The following is a 19,445-nucleotide window of genomic DNA, read 5'->3' on the forward strand; positions in this document are numbered from 1 at the left end:
CCTGGATAAATTACTGAGGCTAATCTATAAATACCAAGCCTTACCTCTAACAAATAAAAATTTCCCCACAATCGACTGTTTAAACATAAGCACACAAAAGCAGATATGTAAAAATAAGTGGATAAATATATTAAATAAAACAATAACCAAAAATGCAAATTTCGCACATAGAAAATGTGTGTGTGTGTGTATATATATATATATATATATATATATATATATATATATATATATATATATATATATATATATATATATATATATATATATATATATAGTGAAAAGGCGCTATATAGCGCCCGACCCGGCAGAGACTACGCAAAGACACATGTTCACACTCAAGGGTTCTTTATTTTTATTTCTTCAGCCGTGGGCACACATCTTCCCCGTGTCCCACAGGCCCAACACAGTCCAAGCACAAATAAACCCACACAAACCACTTTCCTGCTCCACCACTCCTCCCAGGCAGCCTCGTCCTCTTCCTCCCGATTCTGGCCTCGAGTGGAGGTGGCTGGCCCTTTTTATACCCCACCCAGAAGAGTTCCAGCTGGTTGACCACCTGGTCCTAATTGCCCTTCCGGGTGGGGCTGAGAATTCAAGCAGCCAGGCTGCGGAATCCATACAGCTCCTCCTAGTGGCCACCCGAGCCCCCAACCAGGCTGTGGAGGACTCCATCTCCCATGGAGCCCTGCGGGTGGTTGGGGAATCAACGTCCGCCATGGAGGCTGCCACCAAGCGTCCCGGGGGAGGTACTGAAGTGTCCATGGTGGCTCCCCCGGAATATACATAAGAGGGGCGTCCCGGCCGGGCATGGGACCCGGCTGTCCGTCACAATATATATCCTGGTGGAAGTGCTGGGCTCCAGGGATATTCAGGCACCGGGGCGCCGCCTGGCGGTGGCCACGGGTCCCTACAGGGCTGGGCTTCCAAGCCCTTTACCCGTGGCCCCCAACATAACCAGGGCGGATGCCCCCTCGCGGTCTGGAGGAGGTACAAGCCCTCTGAGCCCCGGCCGGGTGCCACTATATACATATATATATATAATCATAATATAGTCATAAAGTTGAGACATACTTAAAAAAAGGTTTGGGGCAGCCACCCGTATAATCTCGTATCCCGGCTCCAAAGTCGTTCTTTGTATAAAGATACAGCACTGAAGTGCATACAACGAGTCTAAGACAAGACTGAGGGAAAAGGGAAAAAGGGCAGGCTTTTAAAGGGGAAGACAGGAAGTGAGGTCATAAGGATCGGGCATGTGTTCATCATTCATTGGATCAGGCCCAGACGTGACATCAGGGGGGCCGGAGGTGGTAAGGTCTGTTTCCATTGGTTCGGGCCCGGAAGTGATGTCAAGAGAGCCAGGTGGAGTCTTCCAGGAATGGTCTACAGGGAAGTGAGAAAAAGAGTCAGTGCACTCTGCCACATCCCGGCATGCCTCAGAACTGCCTTCACTCAAGCCCTTTAGCTGCCTCCCATGCGCACGCGTGTGACAATATGTATGTATGTATATATATATTATAGGATTCACCTGTGTATGTAGGTCAGGGGTCACTGAGCTTACCAAGCCAATTTGAGTTCCAATAATTAGTTCTAAAAGTTTTGGAATCAATAAAATGACAATGGTGCCCAAATTTATGCACCTGCCTGATTTTGTTTGAACAATTATTGCACACTTTCTGTAAATCCAATAAACTTCATTTCACTTCTCAAATATCACTGTGTGTGTCTCCTATATGATATATTTAACTGACATTTTTTATCGTAACAGCCAACAATTTATACAGGAAAATAATGACTATTAACAAGGTCGCCCAAAATTTTGCATCCCACTGTATATATATATATATATATGTGTGTATATACAGTGGGTACGGAAAGTATTCAGACCCCCTTCAATTTTTCACTCTTTGTTATATTGCAGCCATAAAATCATTTAAAGTATTTTTTTCACTCATTAATGTACACACAGACCCCATATTGACAGACAAAAAAAAATAATTTTTGAAATCGTTGCAGATTTATTAAAAAAGAAAAACTGAAATATCACATGGTCCTAAGTATTCAGACACTTTGCTCAGTATTTAGTAGAAGCTCCCTTTTGAGCTAATACAGCCATGAGTCTTCTTGGGAAAGATGCAACAAGTTTTTCACACCTGGATTTGGGGATCCTCTGCCATTCCTCCTTGCAGATCCTCTCCAGCTCTGTCAGGTTGGATGGTAAACGTTGGTGGACAGCCATTTTAGGTCTCTCCAGAAATGCTCAATTGGGTTTAAGTCGGGGCTCTGGCTGAGCCATTCAAGAACAGTCACAGAGTTGTTGCAAAACCACTCCTTCTTTATTTTAGCTGTGTGCTTAGGGTCATTGTCTTGTTGGAAGGTAAACCTTCGGCCCAGTCTGAGGTCCTTAGCACTCTGGAGAAGGTTTTTGTCCAGGATATCCCTGTACTTGGCCGCATTCATCTTTCCCTCAATTGCAACCAGTCATTCTGACCCTGCAGCTGAAAAACACCCCCACTGCATGATGCTGCCACCGCCATGCTTCACTGTGGGGACTGTATTGAACAAGTGATGAGCAGTGCCTGGTTGTTTCCACACATACCGCTTAGAATTAAGGCCAAAAAGTTCTATCTTGGTCTCATCAGACTAGAGAATCTTATTTCTCACCATCTCAGACTCCTTCATTTTAGTGGTGTGTTAGAGTGAATATCCAGACAGGAAAGACTTAAATAGAAACTTACTAGTTCGATAGTGTCGTTTATCCATGTTGGTGAGAGAGGGCTGTACTGCTAACACTCTTTTGTCTTTTTTTTCTTCTTCTTCTTCAGCCCAGAGAAGACACCCCTTGAGGACAACTAATCCCACCCTTCCAACCAGAGAGCTATGAAAGCTCGATGCCCCCAAATGTTGGCATGTCATTTGGACCCAAACAACTTTTGAGGATGGAGCTCAGTTTAAGAGTTTTAGAGCCATTCTTGATAGAGCCAGAAAAGGCAATTTATATTCTATTGCCCACCCTCAATCGACTGTTTTGTTTATTATTTTCCTCAGAAATTAAAAGTGGCAGCCTGACTGGCATTTCAACACTTCATATGGGCATCCTGTATTCCTTCCGCCCGTCCACAGTAATAAATTAACTTAAAACAAAATGTACTTGTTCAACTGAAAAAGAAAGTTAGTTTTGAGATTAGACAAAAGTTGTAGAGAGCAGAAGGGGTGAAGTTACAATTCCTCTACACTTACTTGAACCAAAACAGTTTAATTCATTGTATTTTAATTGGAGATTTTCTGAATTGCAGACCTAATACAGAATGTGATGTAACACTAAGTTATCAAATATGTGTGTAAAGTTTTCCTTTCACCATTTTTCACTAAGTGACCAATTGTGGTCGCTGGCCATATTGGAATTGGACTTCTCAGTTGGTTATATACTAGACATTCCCTTTAAATTTTTAAGTAGGGGTGCAATAAATAGAAGACAGATTAATTCAGTTCTGTGTATGAACTAATTCAGCCTTTATTCTATTACAATAAGAAAATGGTTCCATGTTAAGTTCATTTCTCTGTCTGTAACTTTTGATTTTCTGCAGATCACCTCGAGCTCCACAATGAACATGCTTCACTTCAGGGTGACACAATACCTGATGAGATTCTTAATGCTCTTACATCAGCCGTTGGCCAAAGTAGCCCTCCAAAATATCCCAAGGGTGCCAGACCTAACACAGATATAAAGGTTTGTCTCTTAAATCTCCTGTTTCTAAAAATAAATATCAGTATTGATTCATAAGAGGTCTACAAAGCTGCCAAGTCTGACATCATTAGAAACAAGATGCTATCGGTGATAATGGCTCATATTAATGAAAGGTTTTTATACTATACAATCCTGCGTAAGACCTGTTTGTCTAGTAGCTCAGTCAATTGCATTGCTATCGGAAAGGTATCACAGATTCTTTACTGAAATTATCCACAAATTGGTCTACACTTGAAATGAAATAATGTATTGACGAGCATTGGAGATCAGCTGGTCTCCTATTTATCAGACAATTATGGACCTAATATTGTGTTCCTACCAAGTAGAAAATCAGTCACTCAACGAAGAAAGAGGTGATGTTAACTTTCATCGAGTTTTATATACTTTAATTTTCATACTTTATGATAGTACATTTAATTTCGGTATGATAATAAGAACTGAATATTTCATTATTATTGAAGTTTTTTTCATAGTATACACCTTACATGAATCGTTTGTTTGAACCAACACAGTTTGCAAATACTGTATGAAGAAAGTACTAACTATATATTCTAAAATTGTATTAGGTGCACTTGTCATCTTCGTTATGTTTTGCTCATATTTCTTAGTGTCTGTTAGCTAATTTGAGTAGTAAGTGGTACTATCTTGTACTTGAATTGGGGGTTTTGGAAGTTGAGAATTTTTTTTTTCATTATTTGCTCTAATTTCATAATAGATTAAGTGCTGAGTTTTTTTTTTTTTTTTTATAAACGTAATGGACGCCATTTTAGGTTCTTGATCGTTGCCATTTTGATTACTTATCATTAGGTCCACGTCCTGCATTTCTAGAGGCTTTGTCTCAGAGGTTTTGACCTGTTTTTAATTGGAAAGATGGAATTAAAGGTCTGCGGTGGGTTGGCACCCTGCCCAGGATTGGTTCCTGCCTTGTGCCCTGTGTTGGCTGGGATTGGCTCCAGCAGACCCCCGTGACCCTGTATTCGGATTCAGCGGGTTGGAAAATGGATGGATGGATGGAATTAAAGGTTGGCTAAGGATTCTCTTCCTTAACCTATCTGTAGATACCATAACACTTTCAAAAAGAAAAACCTTTGCTAAAATTCTCCTTGCGAGTTTTGTTCGTTTTTGACTTCTTCTGTTTCCATTTTTGATTACAAATTTTGTCTTTGGTTACTTTTTTTGATTTCTCAGCTTTGACCCTTTTTTTTTCTGCCTTTATGTATTTCTTTCAGTTCTCGTCAAAAGCTTACCTGCCAGCTAACTTTCATGACATGGTGGTTACCAAAACTGACCTCTAAACCAGATTTTAAGTAAATAACAAAAGTCAATGGTAGTTGTATTAGTATTATTGTAAGCTTTTCTTGTTGTTCTTGTTCAGAAATAATAATCACAGCTTTTTTTTTTTTTCCTTTCCTTTCGAATACCTCCTCTACAGAGTCTTGGTCTGAAGGTCGCTGATCATGTGTGGCATCATCCAGTTCGACGCCACAAATTCAAGTACATGATAGACCAGCCAGTCACCGTATCCAGTGCTGGAAAGTAAGAGTTTTCACATTTGAAAAAAATGATGTTGTACTTTAATTAGTTCTAGTTGCTAGGATGGGATTTGCTATGATTGTGGTTCTTTTAAAATTATTTTTGGATTTCCTGGTCGTTTATATATGTATGATTTTTATTTAAAGTTTCACAACATCCAAAAGTTACATATTTTTTATGTTACTTACCCCAATGTAGTTTTTAGTGATGGCTGCAAAAAATGTAATCTTGTGTTTTCATGTAGAGTGTCAGTTTAAGGTTTGTGACATGATAGAAACCAAAGGTAACCCGCACTGTACAACAGAAAAAATATGAATAATTACAATGCAAAAATAAAACTAATTTTACCTGTGTTGCATAAATCTACATGTCAGTTATACTGTCGTCTGCTTAAAATGTGCAAAACATAATGCATTTTTTGCCAAATTATTATTAAATACTGTAGGTCCTTCCAGAAAAATCGACGCACATCTTGGACAGAAAATACAAGTGACATGCGATTGACTTTCGCAGTTGATGTTCAAAAGTTCTTCCCATCATTCATTGACATGAATCTTAATCTTCAATGCAAAAAGTCAATGCCATGTGATTTAATAATAATAATAATAATTTTTTACATTTGCATAGTGATTTACTCATTACTCAAAGTTCTTTTCATAGTAAGTAGAGACCCACTTCAATCACCACTAGTGTACAGCATCCAGATCATGCGACGACAAGCCATTATTGTGCCAGTACGTGTAGCACACATTAGCTGTTAGGTGGTGAAAGGTTGAGAGATAGTAAGCCAATCAGAGACAGGGAACACTTAAGGGGCCAAGACATTAGGATTTGCGCATGTTTGAAAATCTTTCTTGTGGTTTTATTGTAGTTTACCCAGATATTTTCAAATACTGAGGTCCGTCTTCGTTTATGACTTTGGGTTCATTTTGTAAGTGAAGAAACTACTGGCAAGTGATTCTTGTTCTGAGTGACCTGGTTTTCCCAGTGATAAGAAATGAAGATGATTATTATACTGATGAACAGTCAAAGAGGGGGTGAAGTGTATCACTAACAGTAAGAGGGAAATAAAATATACACAAAAGGAAATATCAGATGTTCTCCATTCATGTATTCCCCAATGTCTTTGCTTATTTAGATGCTTCAGCTTTTCCAGTAACTACAGGAGTAATTCTGAAATTACAGAAAGATCATTATTGCTGCTAGAGACTATCATATTAAAACCCCCATAATAAAACTAATAGTTTAAAGTACATCATCAATAAAGGAATATAAAATATTATTAAAACCAAAACTGAGCTGCACATATCAAGAACTGGTGTATTAATGAACATGTAACATGAGTTTGAGTTGAGTGTTTCAGTAATAAGCTAAAGCTTCATCAGATATTAACAAAGAACATTGTATCAGGGTATACAATATAATTTACATTCATTTTCAAAAAGTTTTTGCATTAAAAGAAGTGAGGATTCAATACATGACATACAGATGGGTGCTAGAGTGGTATAGTAGTTATGGTACTAAACTCTTAAAAAGAAAAAGGGTCGTATAACTCCTGTCTGTGTCTCACTGTGTGATCCCGAGAAAGTACCATAATATAACTTGCCGGACCTCCTGCTGTAAAAGGAAAAATGTAAACAGTTGTGATGTGTCCTGATCCTATATGTTGCCTGGAATAAAGTAATAATAACAAAATTGGTTTTAAGACAGGAAACAGACAAATTAGGTGATAATAAAAAAGTGTTGTCCTTCGGGGATCAGTACCGTTGCCACAACTTTTTGTAATTTATATAAATGATTTAGATGAGACTGTAACTGCCATACTGGTGTAGAATTACTGATGACCGTTAACTAGCAACCTGGAATCAACTACATCATTATAAGTGGACCATGATATAATTCAGAGGTGGGCAGTTAAGTGTCAAATACAATTGTATGTAAACCATTGTAACATTTTACACATAGGAAGGAAGAATATTATAGGGTGGTCCAGATCTAATTATGCAATTTTCATTAAGCTATAACTTATTAAGTTTATTACATAGAAAATCACCTGAAAAATCCCGGACCATCAAGAAGTGTGCGAACTGACAACACGAAGAATCGTCTTCGCGCAGAACTGGAATCGTCCCCGCCTACATCAAAGTCATCCAGACGATCTGGATCTGCATAATTAGATCTGGACCACCTTGTATATACAATATCATTAGACAATGGGGGGATCTTAAATCTGAAAGTCTTCCATGTAAGAAATAGTTATTGTTTTTTATTAAGCTAATTAGATGTTGGAGTACATAGCATAATGTGTAGAATTCAAGTCATGGGAGGTTATGTTTAAGCTAGACAACACATTTTTGAGACCTCACCTTGAGCACTATATATTTTTATTTTGTTTGATTTTTTCCTGCCTGATTTTATAATTTAGGTTTCTTGTATTTCATTTAAGGATCTGTATTTATTTAGTCTCTTGCACTACATTTCTTAATTAATTAAGTATTGCAATAAGACTCCTTATTAGGTAATTGCCCAAAGGTACTGTAGTTACGTCATTTTGTAGACCTTGATGGTTTGGTGTGTCTCTTTTTTGATTGGAGTGGGAATAGTAAGCATTTAGTTCATAGTCTGTTTGCACCCGTTGTGAGTTTGATGTGTTGAAGTTATGTTTAGAAGGCCTATGGACCATTCAGTTTTTTGTTTTTTTTTTGTAAATTTGACTTAGAAATGAATTTTGGTTTAATGTAGTTTTTTATGATTCTATCTTTGTATTTTTTATAGTTTTGACCCTCTTGAATTTTGCTTCTTTTGTTATTTTTCTTCCTATTTTATGTTTTGGTGTTTCTTTATTATGAGTTTCTTATCATTTCTTTTTTCCTCAAAGCCCTTTTACTTAGATTTATTAATTGTTTAATTCCTTTTCCCTTTAAATAGTATCTTATTTTTTGGGCTAATTTCTGTAAGTAGAATACATTTTGTAAATTAAGTGCTTTGAAGGGCTAGGGTTTCTCTCAATGGTTTCCCTCTCTTTTTGTATTTATGGTGGAGAATCATAACAACTTTATATTTTGGTCTCTCTATTTCAAATAAACTTTCAGCACTAGAGCTGCTAAGATGAGCTCCAGGGTATGATTTCTAAGAAAAGATAAAAAAAATAATTGAACATTTTCTGTGTAACTAATGACAATTAACGTGGCATATATTTGTCATTGTATAATAAAATTTTGAATAGAATTATAATAGTAGTTGCCAGCTTTTACCTAAAAATGATTTCTTTGACAGAAACCTGGGAACTCGGGTAAAATGTTATTAGAAGTAAATTTCACATTAACAACGGCAACAACAACATTTATTTATATAGCACATTTTCATACAAAAAAAAATGTAGCTGAAAGTGCTTTACAAAATGAAGAATAGAAAAATAGAAGACAAAATAAAAATAAGTCAACATTAATTAACATAGAATAAGTAAGGTCCGATGGCCAGGGTGGACAGAAAAAAAAAAAAAAAACTCCAGAGGCTGGAGAAAAAAAATCTGTAGGGATTCCAGACCAAGAGACCACCCAGTCCCCTCTGGGCAATCTACCTAACATAAATCAAACAGTCCTCTTTGTATTTAGGGTTCTAATGGAAGGACTTGATGATGATGGTCACGTAGACTTCTGGCTTTCAGTCCATCAATGTTGGAGCATTAGTGCTTGAAAGTATTTGTTCACATAGGCTAAAAGATAATTGGAGACAAATAGTGCAGAAAAGGTGAAGGATGGCACAAAGAGATTCTTTTAGTAATGTAGCTGTAAAAGAATGGTTAAGGAGGATAGGAGGAGGTGAAGAGTATTAGGAATGGTAAAGATGAGCCACAATATACAGATAGTGAGCTAGCAAATGCTTTGAACTTGTTCTTTATTGATTGCCTTTATTTAGTTGGCTCAGCTCTCTAAACACACCAGCATGAAATTACACCCTTTCATATTTTAATTTCTCCTGTTGAAAAATACTGTTGAAAGTTGGAATTTTCTTTCTTTCTTTCTTTCTTTATAACACCCTTTATTTTTTCAGTAGAAAAGCTTTGTTGATCATTGGATTTCATCTTAAAAGAGTTTTATGTAGGTAGAGTTTGATGTTTAAGATGATTGTCAGATTTCTTCTTATACATAATAATTTGCCAGGGGTGTGGTGAGGACTTGTAATTTCAAAACCTGCTTCTATGGTTATAACTTTAAACAGACAGAAATGACAATATCATATAATCAGTTCATCAGTGCCAGATATATACTGTATGAAACAGATGTTCTCTCAAACTGTTCATGCATTTTTAAGTTGGCTAATGTAGAAATGTAAAGAATCCTGATTTATCTAAACAGCACTGATAAAGCTGGAAGGAATAATAATAACAGTATCAATGCTTCACTTCAAAGGGCTCGTTTATACTTCACGCTCAGAACGTGTACGTGTCCACATCATGGCTGCCACGCGTTCCCAGCGTTCATTTGACGTGTCCTCTGAGCAGGTCCTCAGAAATGAACTCGACACGTGCGCGAGTTGCAGTACCAGAAAAAAGTCGGAGTGCGTTTACTATCTGCATGTGACAGAAAGCCGCTTTGCGAATTCTACGAGATGGATATGCGCTCTTTGATGTTTGATGAATGGTTCAATGTGGTGAAGAAAAATGCCTACATACAAAAACATTTGTGGTGCTTTTATATTCAAGCGTTGCATATTCCCAATCATAATGACACGATATATTTGAAAAGTCTCACATACCATCTTCTGTGCCGTCTTTTTTTTCTGGAGCTTCCTTCTGACCTGACAGCAGATAGATCACCACACAGAACACATTACATTTATGATATTCCAACGCTGCACATTTAGAATCCTAAGATTTATACTTGATATAACTTTCATGATAAAATGCATCAAAGTATTATGTTACATTTTACAGGTAAATTGTTAATTTCGTTTAAATAATGAATACTGTTAATAATTACACACATGGGGGTGACATGGTGGCAGAGCGGTAGCACTGCTGTCTCGCAGGGAGTCACGTCGCTGGTATTCTCTGCCTGGAGTTTTCATGTTTTCCTGCTGGGTTTCCTCAGTGTGCTCTGGTTTCCTTCCAAAGATGTGCAGATTTGGTGACACTACAATGAAGCCAGTGTGTGTGTGTGCGTGTGCTTGTATTCATCTTGCGATGAGCTGATGCCCCGTCTAGGGATTGTTTCTGCCTTGTGCCCAATAGTAGCTGGAATGGACACATCCCTGGATTGATGGATTTAATCATTAAACATCCTTTTCAGACATATTGTGGTAAGGTGTCATCGGAATTTAATTGCCATTCCAGGCAATTCACAATACAGCAAAGCCAAACCTGTTCTCACCGTGATAATATCTCACACTGCCACCTGGTGGATTCCTCCAGATTTATGTAAAGTACGCGCGCAAGTGTAAACAGTAGAATGCTTGTGTAGCAGGAGCGTCCTCTAGAGCATGTGACGCGTTGCGTGAACTATAAACCTAGCCAAGCAGTTCCCTTGATGTTCCCAGACTAAGATATGACCCTGTGTGAATGTACTCTGGATTGAGTGGATCAGAAATTAGATAAATCGTCGTGTATTTTAATAAAGTTTAAAAAATGTGAAAATTGTGGAAAATAATTGGGGCAGTACGGTGGCGCAGTGGGTAGTGCTGCTGCCGCCTCACAGTTAGTAGACCCAGGTCCTCCCTGCGTGGAGTTTGCATGTTCTCCCCGTGTCTGCATGGGTTTCCTCCGTGTACTCCGGTTTCCTCCCACAGTCCAAAGACATGCAGGTTTGGTGCATTGGCGATTCTAAATTGTCCCGTGTGTGTGTGCTTGGTGTGTGGGTTTGTGTGTCCTGTGGTGGGCTGGCGCCCTACCCGGGGTTTGTTTCCTGCCTTGCGTCCTGTGTTGGCTAGGATTGGCTCCAGCAGACCCCCTTGACCCTGTAGTTAGGATATAGTGGGTTGGATAATGGATGGATGGTTAGAAAATAGTTAGGTAAATAATATACAAGTAATTGGATTGAGCAAATTTGGTGTAAATAAAGGCCAGCTGGCTTGGGTTAACTTAGCATCTTTAATAGATGATATTTCATTACTGAATGTTGTCCTACTGCATATGTGTTTCTTCTTTCACAGGGATATTTCTTTCCTGTATAATGCTGTTTTGTTGAACCCTCTGTCTGCTGCAGGAAAAAGTGTAGGAACAAAAAAAGCTTCCACTGTGAGTACATCATTATTGTCTTTGGAGTACTGTGTTCTCTTTGTTTAGCTTAATATATATCTCATCTGTTATGAAGGTGACGACCGATCAGACTGTGCAAACTAGTTATAATTAAAACCGGTTATGTGTCATGTAGCTCTTGTATGCATATAAATGAGAGAGGGTTTTTCTATGGGCAAGGATAACCTTTTAGCTTATCAAGATCTTGGTTCACCAAGAGTGGACAATAAGACCTGGTTCAGAGCTGGTGTACATTAAAGCCTTAGGACAGGGGTCCTCAATCACGGTCCTGGGGGGCTGCAGTGGCTGCAGGTTTTTGCTCCAACTCAATGACTTAATAAGAAACCCTTATTGCTCAAGTAACACTTCTGCTTCACTTTAGTTGTCTCACTCGTAAAAGAGTTTGAACACTTATTGCTTATTTCAGTCTTAAACAGCTGTATTCTTGGTTTTTAATTGCTCCTAATTAACAATAACATGCAAATGACAAAAGAGAGCAGCATTTCTCCATTTAGCTTGTTTCCTTTTACACCTGTATGTATTTATCATGCACTGTTTGGTTAAGTTAAATACTTGGAAGGAAAGTGAAGAGAAAAAAAGTGAAGGACTGAGAATTACTCATCCATTTTAGCCTTTAAATCATTTAGATGATATCCTTAGAAATGGGAAGAAAATCTAGGATATGAGAATGAGCTGACATGGCAGAGATAAAGCACTTACAAGCCATGAAATTAAATTATTGGCAAGAATGGCTTTCTAATTAAGCAACCGAGTTAGAACAAAAACCCGCAGCCGCTACGGCCCTCCAGGACTGTGATTGAGGACCCCTGTCTTAGGAAGTGGTTTGATGACACAATTAATGATACAAAAGAGGTGAAAAAGATTATTAAGCTGGCAGCAGAGTGTTTTGAAAAGGGTGGACAAGAGCGGCTTACCTTATTCAAGCCCAGAAGGTGATCCTCAGACGACCATACATTAAAAAGTCTTATTTTATATTACTTTTCTCTGAGGGTGGCACAGTGATAGCGCTGCTGCCTCACAGTCAGGAGACCTGGGTTTGCTTCCCGGGTCCTCCCAGCATGGAGTTCGCATGTTCTCTCCGTGTTTCTGTGGGTTTCCTCCGGGTGCTCCGGTTTCCTCCCACAGTCCAAAGACAGGTTAGGTGCATTGGCTATTCTAAATTGTCCCTAGTGTGTGCTTGGCGTGTGGGTGTGTCCTGTGGTGGGCTGGCACCCTGCCCGGGAATTTTTTCCTGCCTTGTGCCCTGTGTTGGCTGGGATTGGCTCCAGCAGACCCCCGTGACACTGTGTTAGGATATAGTGGGTTGGATAATGACTGACTGACTGACTTTTCTCTGAAATTTATTTGTGGAAGATATTTCAGTATGTATGTTTTCTTGCATTACGGCAGGCAAGCTTGAAAAAATCATTTTATTTTCTTTGTCACTTACTATAATTAAGTTTAATTTAATTATTGATCTGAGTGACTTTTTTAATGTCACAGTTTTTTGTTCATTCCAGAGCATTCATCAACAGCCCCCACACTAAGCACTTAATAGAGTCAGAGAGATAATATTTTCAGCTACACGAAAAGTGTGCTGCAGTTAGATGTTCATTATTGTATTATGCATTCAAGACTAGAACAGAAATCAGTAAAGTACTGTTAACATATACAAATAAAAAGCAACAAATGCTATAATTTGAAAACATAACACATTAGAGCCTATGGCCATATCTGTGCACAGGAATCACAAATAGTCTATGGCTCAGTTCAGGGGTATAAAAGAATTTGGTTTGTGACTGTTTTATGCTTTAAAATTAAATAAAAATGAGTTGAATCCATGCGAGGGGCATAGCAAATGGCACCTATAGATAGTGTATAAAGTAAGTAAAAGACATGACAAACAAAGCTGCAATTGGATTCACGATAATACATAATTGTTTTCAGCAAATTTTATTTTTCTTGTTAGCACTATTATTAAGTTTAATTAATATGATAATACAGTAATCATAAACTTTTAGGGAACTGAGTTTGGCCTAATAAACAATTATGTAAAATCACACTGGATTGTTTTAAATAATGTGATTTTTAACAAACATTGGCTTTAAATTAACATTCTTTGCTTTGCCCTAGGAGCCGAGTCTGCCTGAAAGTTTGATTCCAGAGGATTATCACGTAGTCGAAAACAAAGGAGTTTTGGGCTTGAAATATTACGAAGAGTAAGTTTGTTACTGGGAATAATGTGCATGGGGATTCATGGAAAATATGAGAGACTGGTAGACCAGAGATCCAAAGATATTGAAAAGTGTGATTGAACATTCTTAACAGCTTTTATAAGTTTTTTGTTTTGCTAAATTACACATATGTAAAGTTGGCATAATTGTAATGCTGGAATCTTCATTTTTAACTCTTCATGTACGCACAATCAGACACTTAAGAAAAAAAATCAAAAAAAAGTCTCAGAAAATTGTTTTTTTGGCCACAGACCATGTTACTAATGTGTTATGTATGAGGGGTCTTGGATTCTCCTTTCAGCTGGGATGCCAGGACTATGAAGAGATTGATACAATTTATAAGTCCACGTTAAATAACTTTCTCTGTTTGTGGTTCACACGTGGTGATAGACTATTTTGCAATCAATAATCCAAACAAACTTTCTGTAAGGTCATTCCATGTCAAATCAACAGATTTTTCCAAAAATCCCACAAATTTTGGTGTTTTGTGTATGGGAGACTCATGAACAGATGTGTTATTTGGTTCCAATGATACCTTCAAGCCTTTAGCTGTTATTCTAAAGTTCTCTTTTACCTCATTGAGCATTCTGTGTTACACTTTTCAAGTCATCTGGGCTGGGCCAGTCCTATTCAAAGGAGTGACATGTCATAGGAGTGACATAACAAAGGAGTGGAACCTCAGATATAAATTTCAAAGGAGTGACAACCATCCCACCAACCATTCAAGTGGTAGGTGAGGCGACAATGATTTTTTTGGTGAGCGTACTTTCAGTTGTGTGTGGTAGGTGACTCGTTACATCACGCCAATAAAATGTCACTCCTTTAATACGGTATTTATGTCACTCCTATGAAGTGTCACTCCTTCGATACAGGCCCAGGTTGGGCACCCACTTCTAGGAGAGAGTACTCACAGTACTAAGTCATCTCACTTTTCAGTATCAGTTTATAGTGCGTCTAACTGTTGACTAGTGAGATCTAAACTCTTTGAAATGACCTTCTAATCCTTTCCAACATTTATGCAAATCAATAATTCTTGGTCATAGATCTTCTGAGATCTGTTTTTTTTTTTTTGTGTGGTCACTTCACATGAACAGATGCTTCTTGTGAATAGTAAATTCAAATTATTTGCATAATTTTTATATAGGTCATAGTATCTCTAAACCAAACCGAAAATCTTGTATGATTAATTGGACTCCAGGTTTACCAACTTCTGACTTCAGTTAACGTTTGTCGTAGACAACAACCTTGGGGTTCACATACTTTTTTCAACATATATTGTGAATGTCTGAATGTTATATTCAAAATATGCAAGAACAATGCAATAATTAGTTTGTAAATAGTTAAACCAGATTGTGGTAATTTATTATTGTAATCTTAGATGAACAGACCATATTTTAACACATATTATACATTAATGCAGTTATTTCTGGATCTTGGTTTTTTAATGTCCTCTTAGGCCTCTTTAATGACCTCTTGGGCACGGCCATCAGCAGTGTGTGTGTCTGCGGAGAGAGTGTCGACCTCGTCGAAAGGTTTACTTACCTCGGCAGTGACATTCATGTCTCTGATAAATCTTCCTATGACAGATTGGGAGAGCATGGGAAGGTCATGAGGTCGCTGGAAAGGGGTGTGTGGCACTCCCAATATCTCTGCAAATGGACAAAGGTTCAAGTCTTTAGAGCAATGGTGCTTCATGTCTTGCTATATGGTTGTGAGACATGGATGCTATCCAGTGACCTGAGATGAAGACTGGACTACTTTGGTACTGTGTCTCTTCGGAGAATCCTTGGGTACCACTGGTTTGGCTTTGTGTCAAATGAGCAGTTGCTTATGGAGTCCCGAATGAGGCACATTACCTGCATTGTGAGGGAGCATCAGTTGCAGGGAGATCCGGCCACATTGTTCATTACCCAAGTGGCTGGACCAGGTCAAGTTGATGCCCAGGTAACACCTGGTTGTGGCAGATAGAGGGTCATTTCTGGAGGGTGGGACTGGACCGCGTGTCTGTCTGGGGGTGTTGCCAACCAGGATCCCAAGCTGTTTTAACGTGTGGTGGGTGCAGCAACATGCTGTACCAGTGCATGCTTCCCAATCTGACCTGACCTGCAATTATTTCCAAACAGCTTGAGTTGTCTATAGAACTTAGAATACACAATATACCTGTAGAAGAGGCCTTCATGACCAAGAATTGGGATGAGCAGTTTTGAGAGTTATGCCATTCAATGAAACTAAACATTCCTTTTTATTATCTTCTACTCATGTTTTGCAGGATATTACATTCTGTGCTTTGCAAACATAATTTTAGCAGTAAAATCATTTTCTAAATCCTACTATTTACTCAAGGTATCACAGGGATATACTCTTTAAATTATTATTTTGTTTGTTTTTTCTTCACAGTAAATACACTGTTCATCTGGAAGATCAGGAAAAAAGACTGAAGGCTTTCCCTTCCATGTAAGAAAGACATATATGTCACTTTAATATCAAAACTGGTAATGACTTTTAACACTCAAATTCTGTAAATGTTTAGGGTAAAAAAAGAAAAAATAAATATTTATGCAGATAGTTTATAGTGTGATAGATGGCAGGGGTGGACAGACATCAAGGTTAGGATGAACTTTGTTTCCAGTCTCAGCCTGGAGGCCGGCATGACATGCTATGATGGATGGACTGGGAAAACCGGTGGTGTTCAACAGAAGGGCCCTTACCCAGCTAGAAGGCCAATATAATGGGAAGATGGGGGAATACTCTCCTTCTATGTTCTCCCGTTACACTAGGTGGCAGTGTACCTGGACCAGTTCACCCATGCACACCCTTGCAGGGCATACAGGGAACTCTAGTTGCATTGGGCAGCCTTGCTGGGATGCAATCTGTGCATGTGAAGCTGCAAGGAGGGACTATCTCTACTTTGGGAGACTTTTTGCCTGACCTGGAAGTGCTTCATTTGGAGTATATCCTGGTACTGGGATTACTTCCAGATCCAGCATGAAAGGGGCCTTCTTATCTCACTTTCTGAGTTGGAGTTGGGAAGAAGAAGACAACATCGGGAGTGTAGGAAAAGAAGACAACAATAAGAAAGAGTTGGGTATTGTCAAACCTCTCAAAAAGGTGTTTTGGTTAATAAAAACAGCTGTAGGTGAAGTGGAAATTCATAATCAGCTGTCTTGCCACCACAAACTTGTTCTCCGTGGTGTAACTGGGAAACAATCCTTGTAAAAGGCTCACTTTTCTATCATATATGACAGTATACTTAAAATATTCAATCTGTGCTGTCAAACAATGTTAAGCAAGTTTTTCGTCCAACTAGTTCAAACTGTATTTAAGAGGTACAGTAGATGGTGCAGTAGTTTAAATTGAAATTGCCTTTTTAACAATGCTTTAATTAGACAGACAAGCTTGAGATCAGATCTAGTAGATGACTGCTCCATTATGCTTAAACAGTATATTGTTAAAGGAATATGTGTAGACATTGTCACTAGTAATTCGTGGAATTGAGTCTGACAGTACAATTTTTCAATTAATCAAATAAGCTACTCTTAAAGTAAAAATCACAGTTGGCCTTTAAGATTTGTTATACCGTTTAATGCTTTAGCATTGTGTAGATTAGTGACCTTCCGATTTTATTCCCTTTTTTATGCTCTTATTTTTCAGTTCTCTATTTTTTACGAAACAGTGTAGTATAATTAAATCACAATGCCGCTCTTTTCACTTTTATTTCCTATTTTGAGACGAGCTGCCACATCTACTGCCTGTTTTATTATGAGCTGCTGTCATTTCTCATGTAGTTTACATTAAGTCATCTCATAGTTTAGTATTTATTTTCTTATTAGCTATTTCCAAGTAACTTCTAAGCCTTGTTTCTTCGATTATGAACATTAGGAAACCCAGTGGGAGATTAGAGGCCATTCAGCTAATGAAAACAATGGACGCAATGTTATCCAAAGCTGGAGTAGATGAGAGTCTTACTGAAGTTAAAGGACCAACAGAGGTATGCCATGTTCATTTTTTTTATTTTTATTTTAGCGGTGGCAAAGATGTTCAGATTCTCATTTAGTTTTATTTAGTGATGCCATGATCACACCCAGCCTTGACTTGGCTTGCTCACGTGGCTCACATATAGAGACATGAAAAAGGCAGGAATGAGGAAATAATAAAGAAGATATTAAATAAAAAAAAGAAGGAAAGCTAATTAGTAAACGACTAACACACAGGTGTCAAACTCTGGTCTTGAAGGGCCGCAGTGACTGCAGTTATTTATTTTAACCATCATCTTAATTAATGACCAGTTTTGGATGCTAATTAACTTCCTTTTCCTTAATTTTAATTACCTTGACTCAGGCTCCTTTGTTGATTTTTTTTCTTTAATTAGCAGCCAGATAATAACAAGATATAAAACAAGCCACCACACGACCAGCTCACCTGTGCCCATCACTCAATATCTGAAAATAAAGAAAGGTGAAGGTCTCAGTAAGGCTGATCTCTCAGGTCTCCAAAACATTTTGACGGTGCTCTTAGAAAAAAACAATTGTCAGTTTAGGAAATGTCTGCTGTGGCAGAATGAGAGCAGCAACAAGCCATGGAATTAAATAACGGGTTTAATTAACAGCAAGAATTGGCTTCTCGTAGGAGTGGAATTGGTTGGAGTTTGGAGCCCCAATTTAGCTGGTCATCTGTCAGCTCATTTCGTGTCTTATTTCTGTTTGGCTGTCATTTAATGAAGAAAAGCATCAATTCAGAGCACTGAATCCTTAAAAACAGAGCTATTAAAATGAAGGGAAAAAGAATTTAATTAGCAGTGAAAACTGGTCACTGATGAGAAAAAGGGTTAGAATGAAAACCTGCAGTCACTGTGGCCCTCCAAGTCCGGAGTTCGACACCCCTGAACTAACACATCCCCAAAAGCCTACCTGAATTCCCCAGATGGCGATAATGATTAACTAACATGGTATAAAACACCTACTATAAAATGATCAACTTTAAACACTCACAAACAGTAGGATTCCACTGGTGAAAATGAATTGAGATGCCAAGTGATAATAAACTTATGAACGCTTTGTCCTACTGTTGTAGAGCGATGGTGAAGAAGTGCAGGCAATGGGAGCACTCCACAGGTGAAGACGTTTACCAACTCTAATCTGACTGACTACATGAACATCAGGCAGAGGACACAAACACACATCCAGAAAGTGCAGTAATCCGATATCAGGGTGAAGTGTCGAGCCACAAAAACCAAACAATTGACCTTTTTCGCCACCTACTTCTGCCACACCTCTACAGCCCGTGCCATACCTTATTTCCCGTCGCAACCCTAGTGGCAGCACCTGCAGCTGGATAATCATGAAGTACTACCAGGGCTTCTGAGATTCATAGTTAGTTTAAGTGGTACTGCTACCTCTGAATCTTCGAAACGTTCAAGCATAACTCATGCAATAATCTCTCCACAATCCCTTGTCAAACCTGCTTAAATTAATTATTGGGTTTGGGGTAAAAGCATATCACTGAAAGAATTATATATCACATTAACAGAAACAGTTAATGGTGTTATTTATTTTATTTTTTTATTAATTATATAGGCACTTGAAGTGTTAACTTAGAGGAGGGGAGAAGACACATTTCGGAGATACATTTTTCTAACTTGTAACTGATTCTTATTGAAATAGCCATTTTAAATTAGGTCAGTTAAAGTGAGTAAAGC

The 19,445-nt window shown here is 38.2% G+C and overlaps 1 protein-coding gene across 2 annotated transcripts in view; it reads left to right on the forward strand.

Annotated features, from left to right (window-relative positions):
* axdnd1 (axonemal dynein light chain domain containing 1) overlaps positions 1-19,445 on the forward strand; it is an 82,889-nt gene that overhangs the window by 7,235 nt on the left and 56,209 nt on the right. For both annotated transcript variants that reach the window (XM_039767804.1, XM_039767803.1), the window contains exons 3-8: positions 3,588-3,730; positions 5,181-5,284; positions 11,432-11,516; positions 13,650-13,735; positions 16,148-16,204; positions 17,630-17,738. In XM_039767804.1, the coding sequence (XP_039623738.1) occupies positions 3,588-3,730; positions 5,181-5,284; positions 11,432-11,516; positions 13,650-13,735; positions 16,148-16,204; positions 17,630-17,738 (584 nt within the window). The remainder of the gene's footprint in view (positions 1-3,587; positions 3,731-5,180; positions 5,285-11,431; positions 11,517-13,649; positions 13,736-16,147; positions 16,205-17,629; positions 17,739-19,445) is intronic.

Source organism: Polypterus senegalus, chromosome 10 (genome assembly GCF_016835505.1).
Source record: "Polypterus senegalus isolate Bchr_013 chromosome 10, ASM1683550v1, whole genome shotgun sequence".
Taxonomy (NCBI): domain Eukaryota; kingdom Metazoa; phylum Chordata; class Cladistia; order Polypteriformes; family Polypteridae; genus Polypterus; species Polypterus senegalus.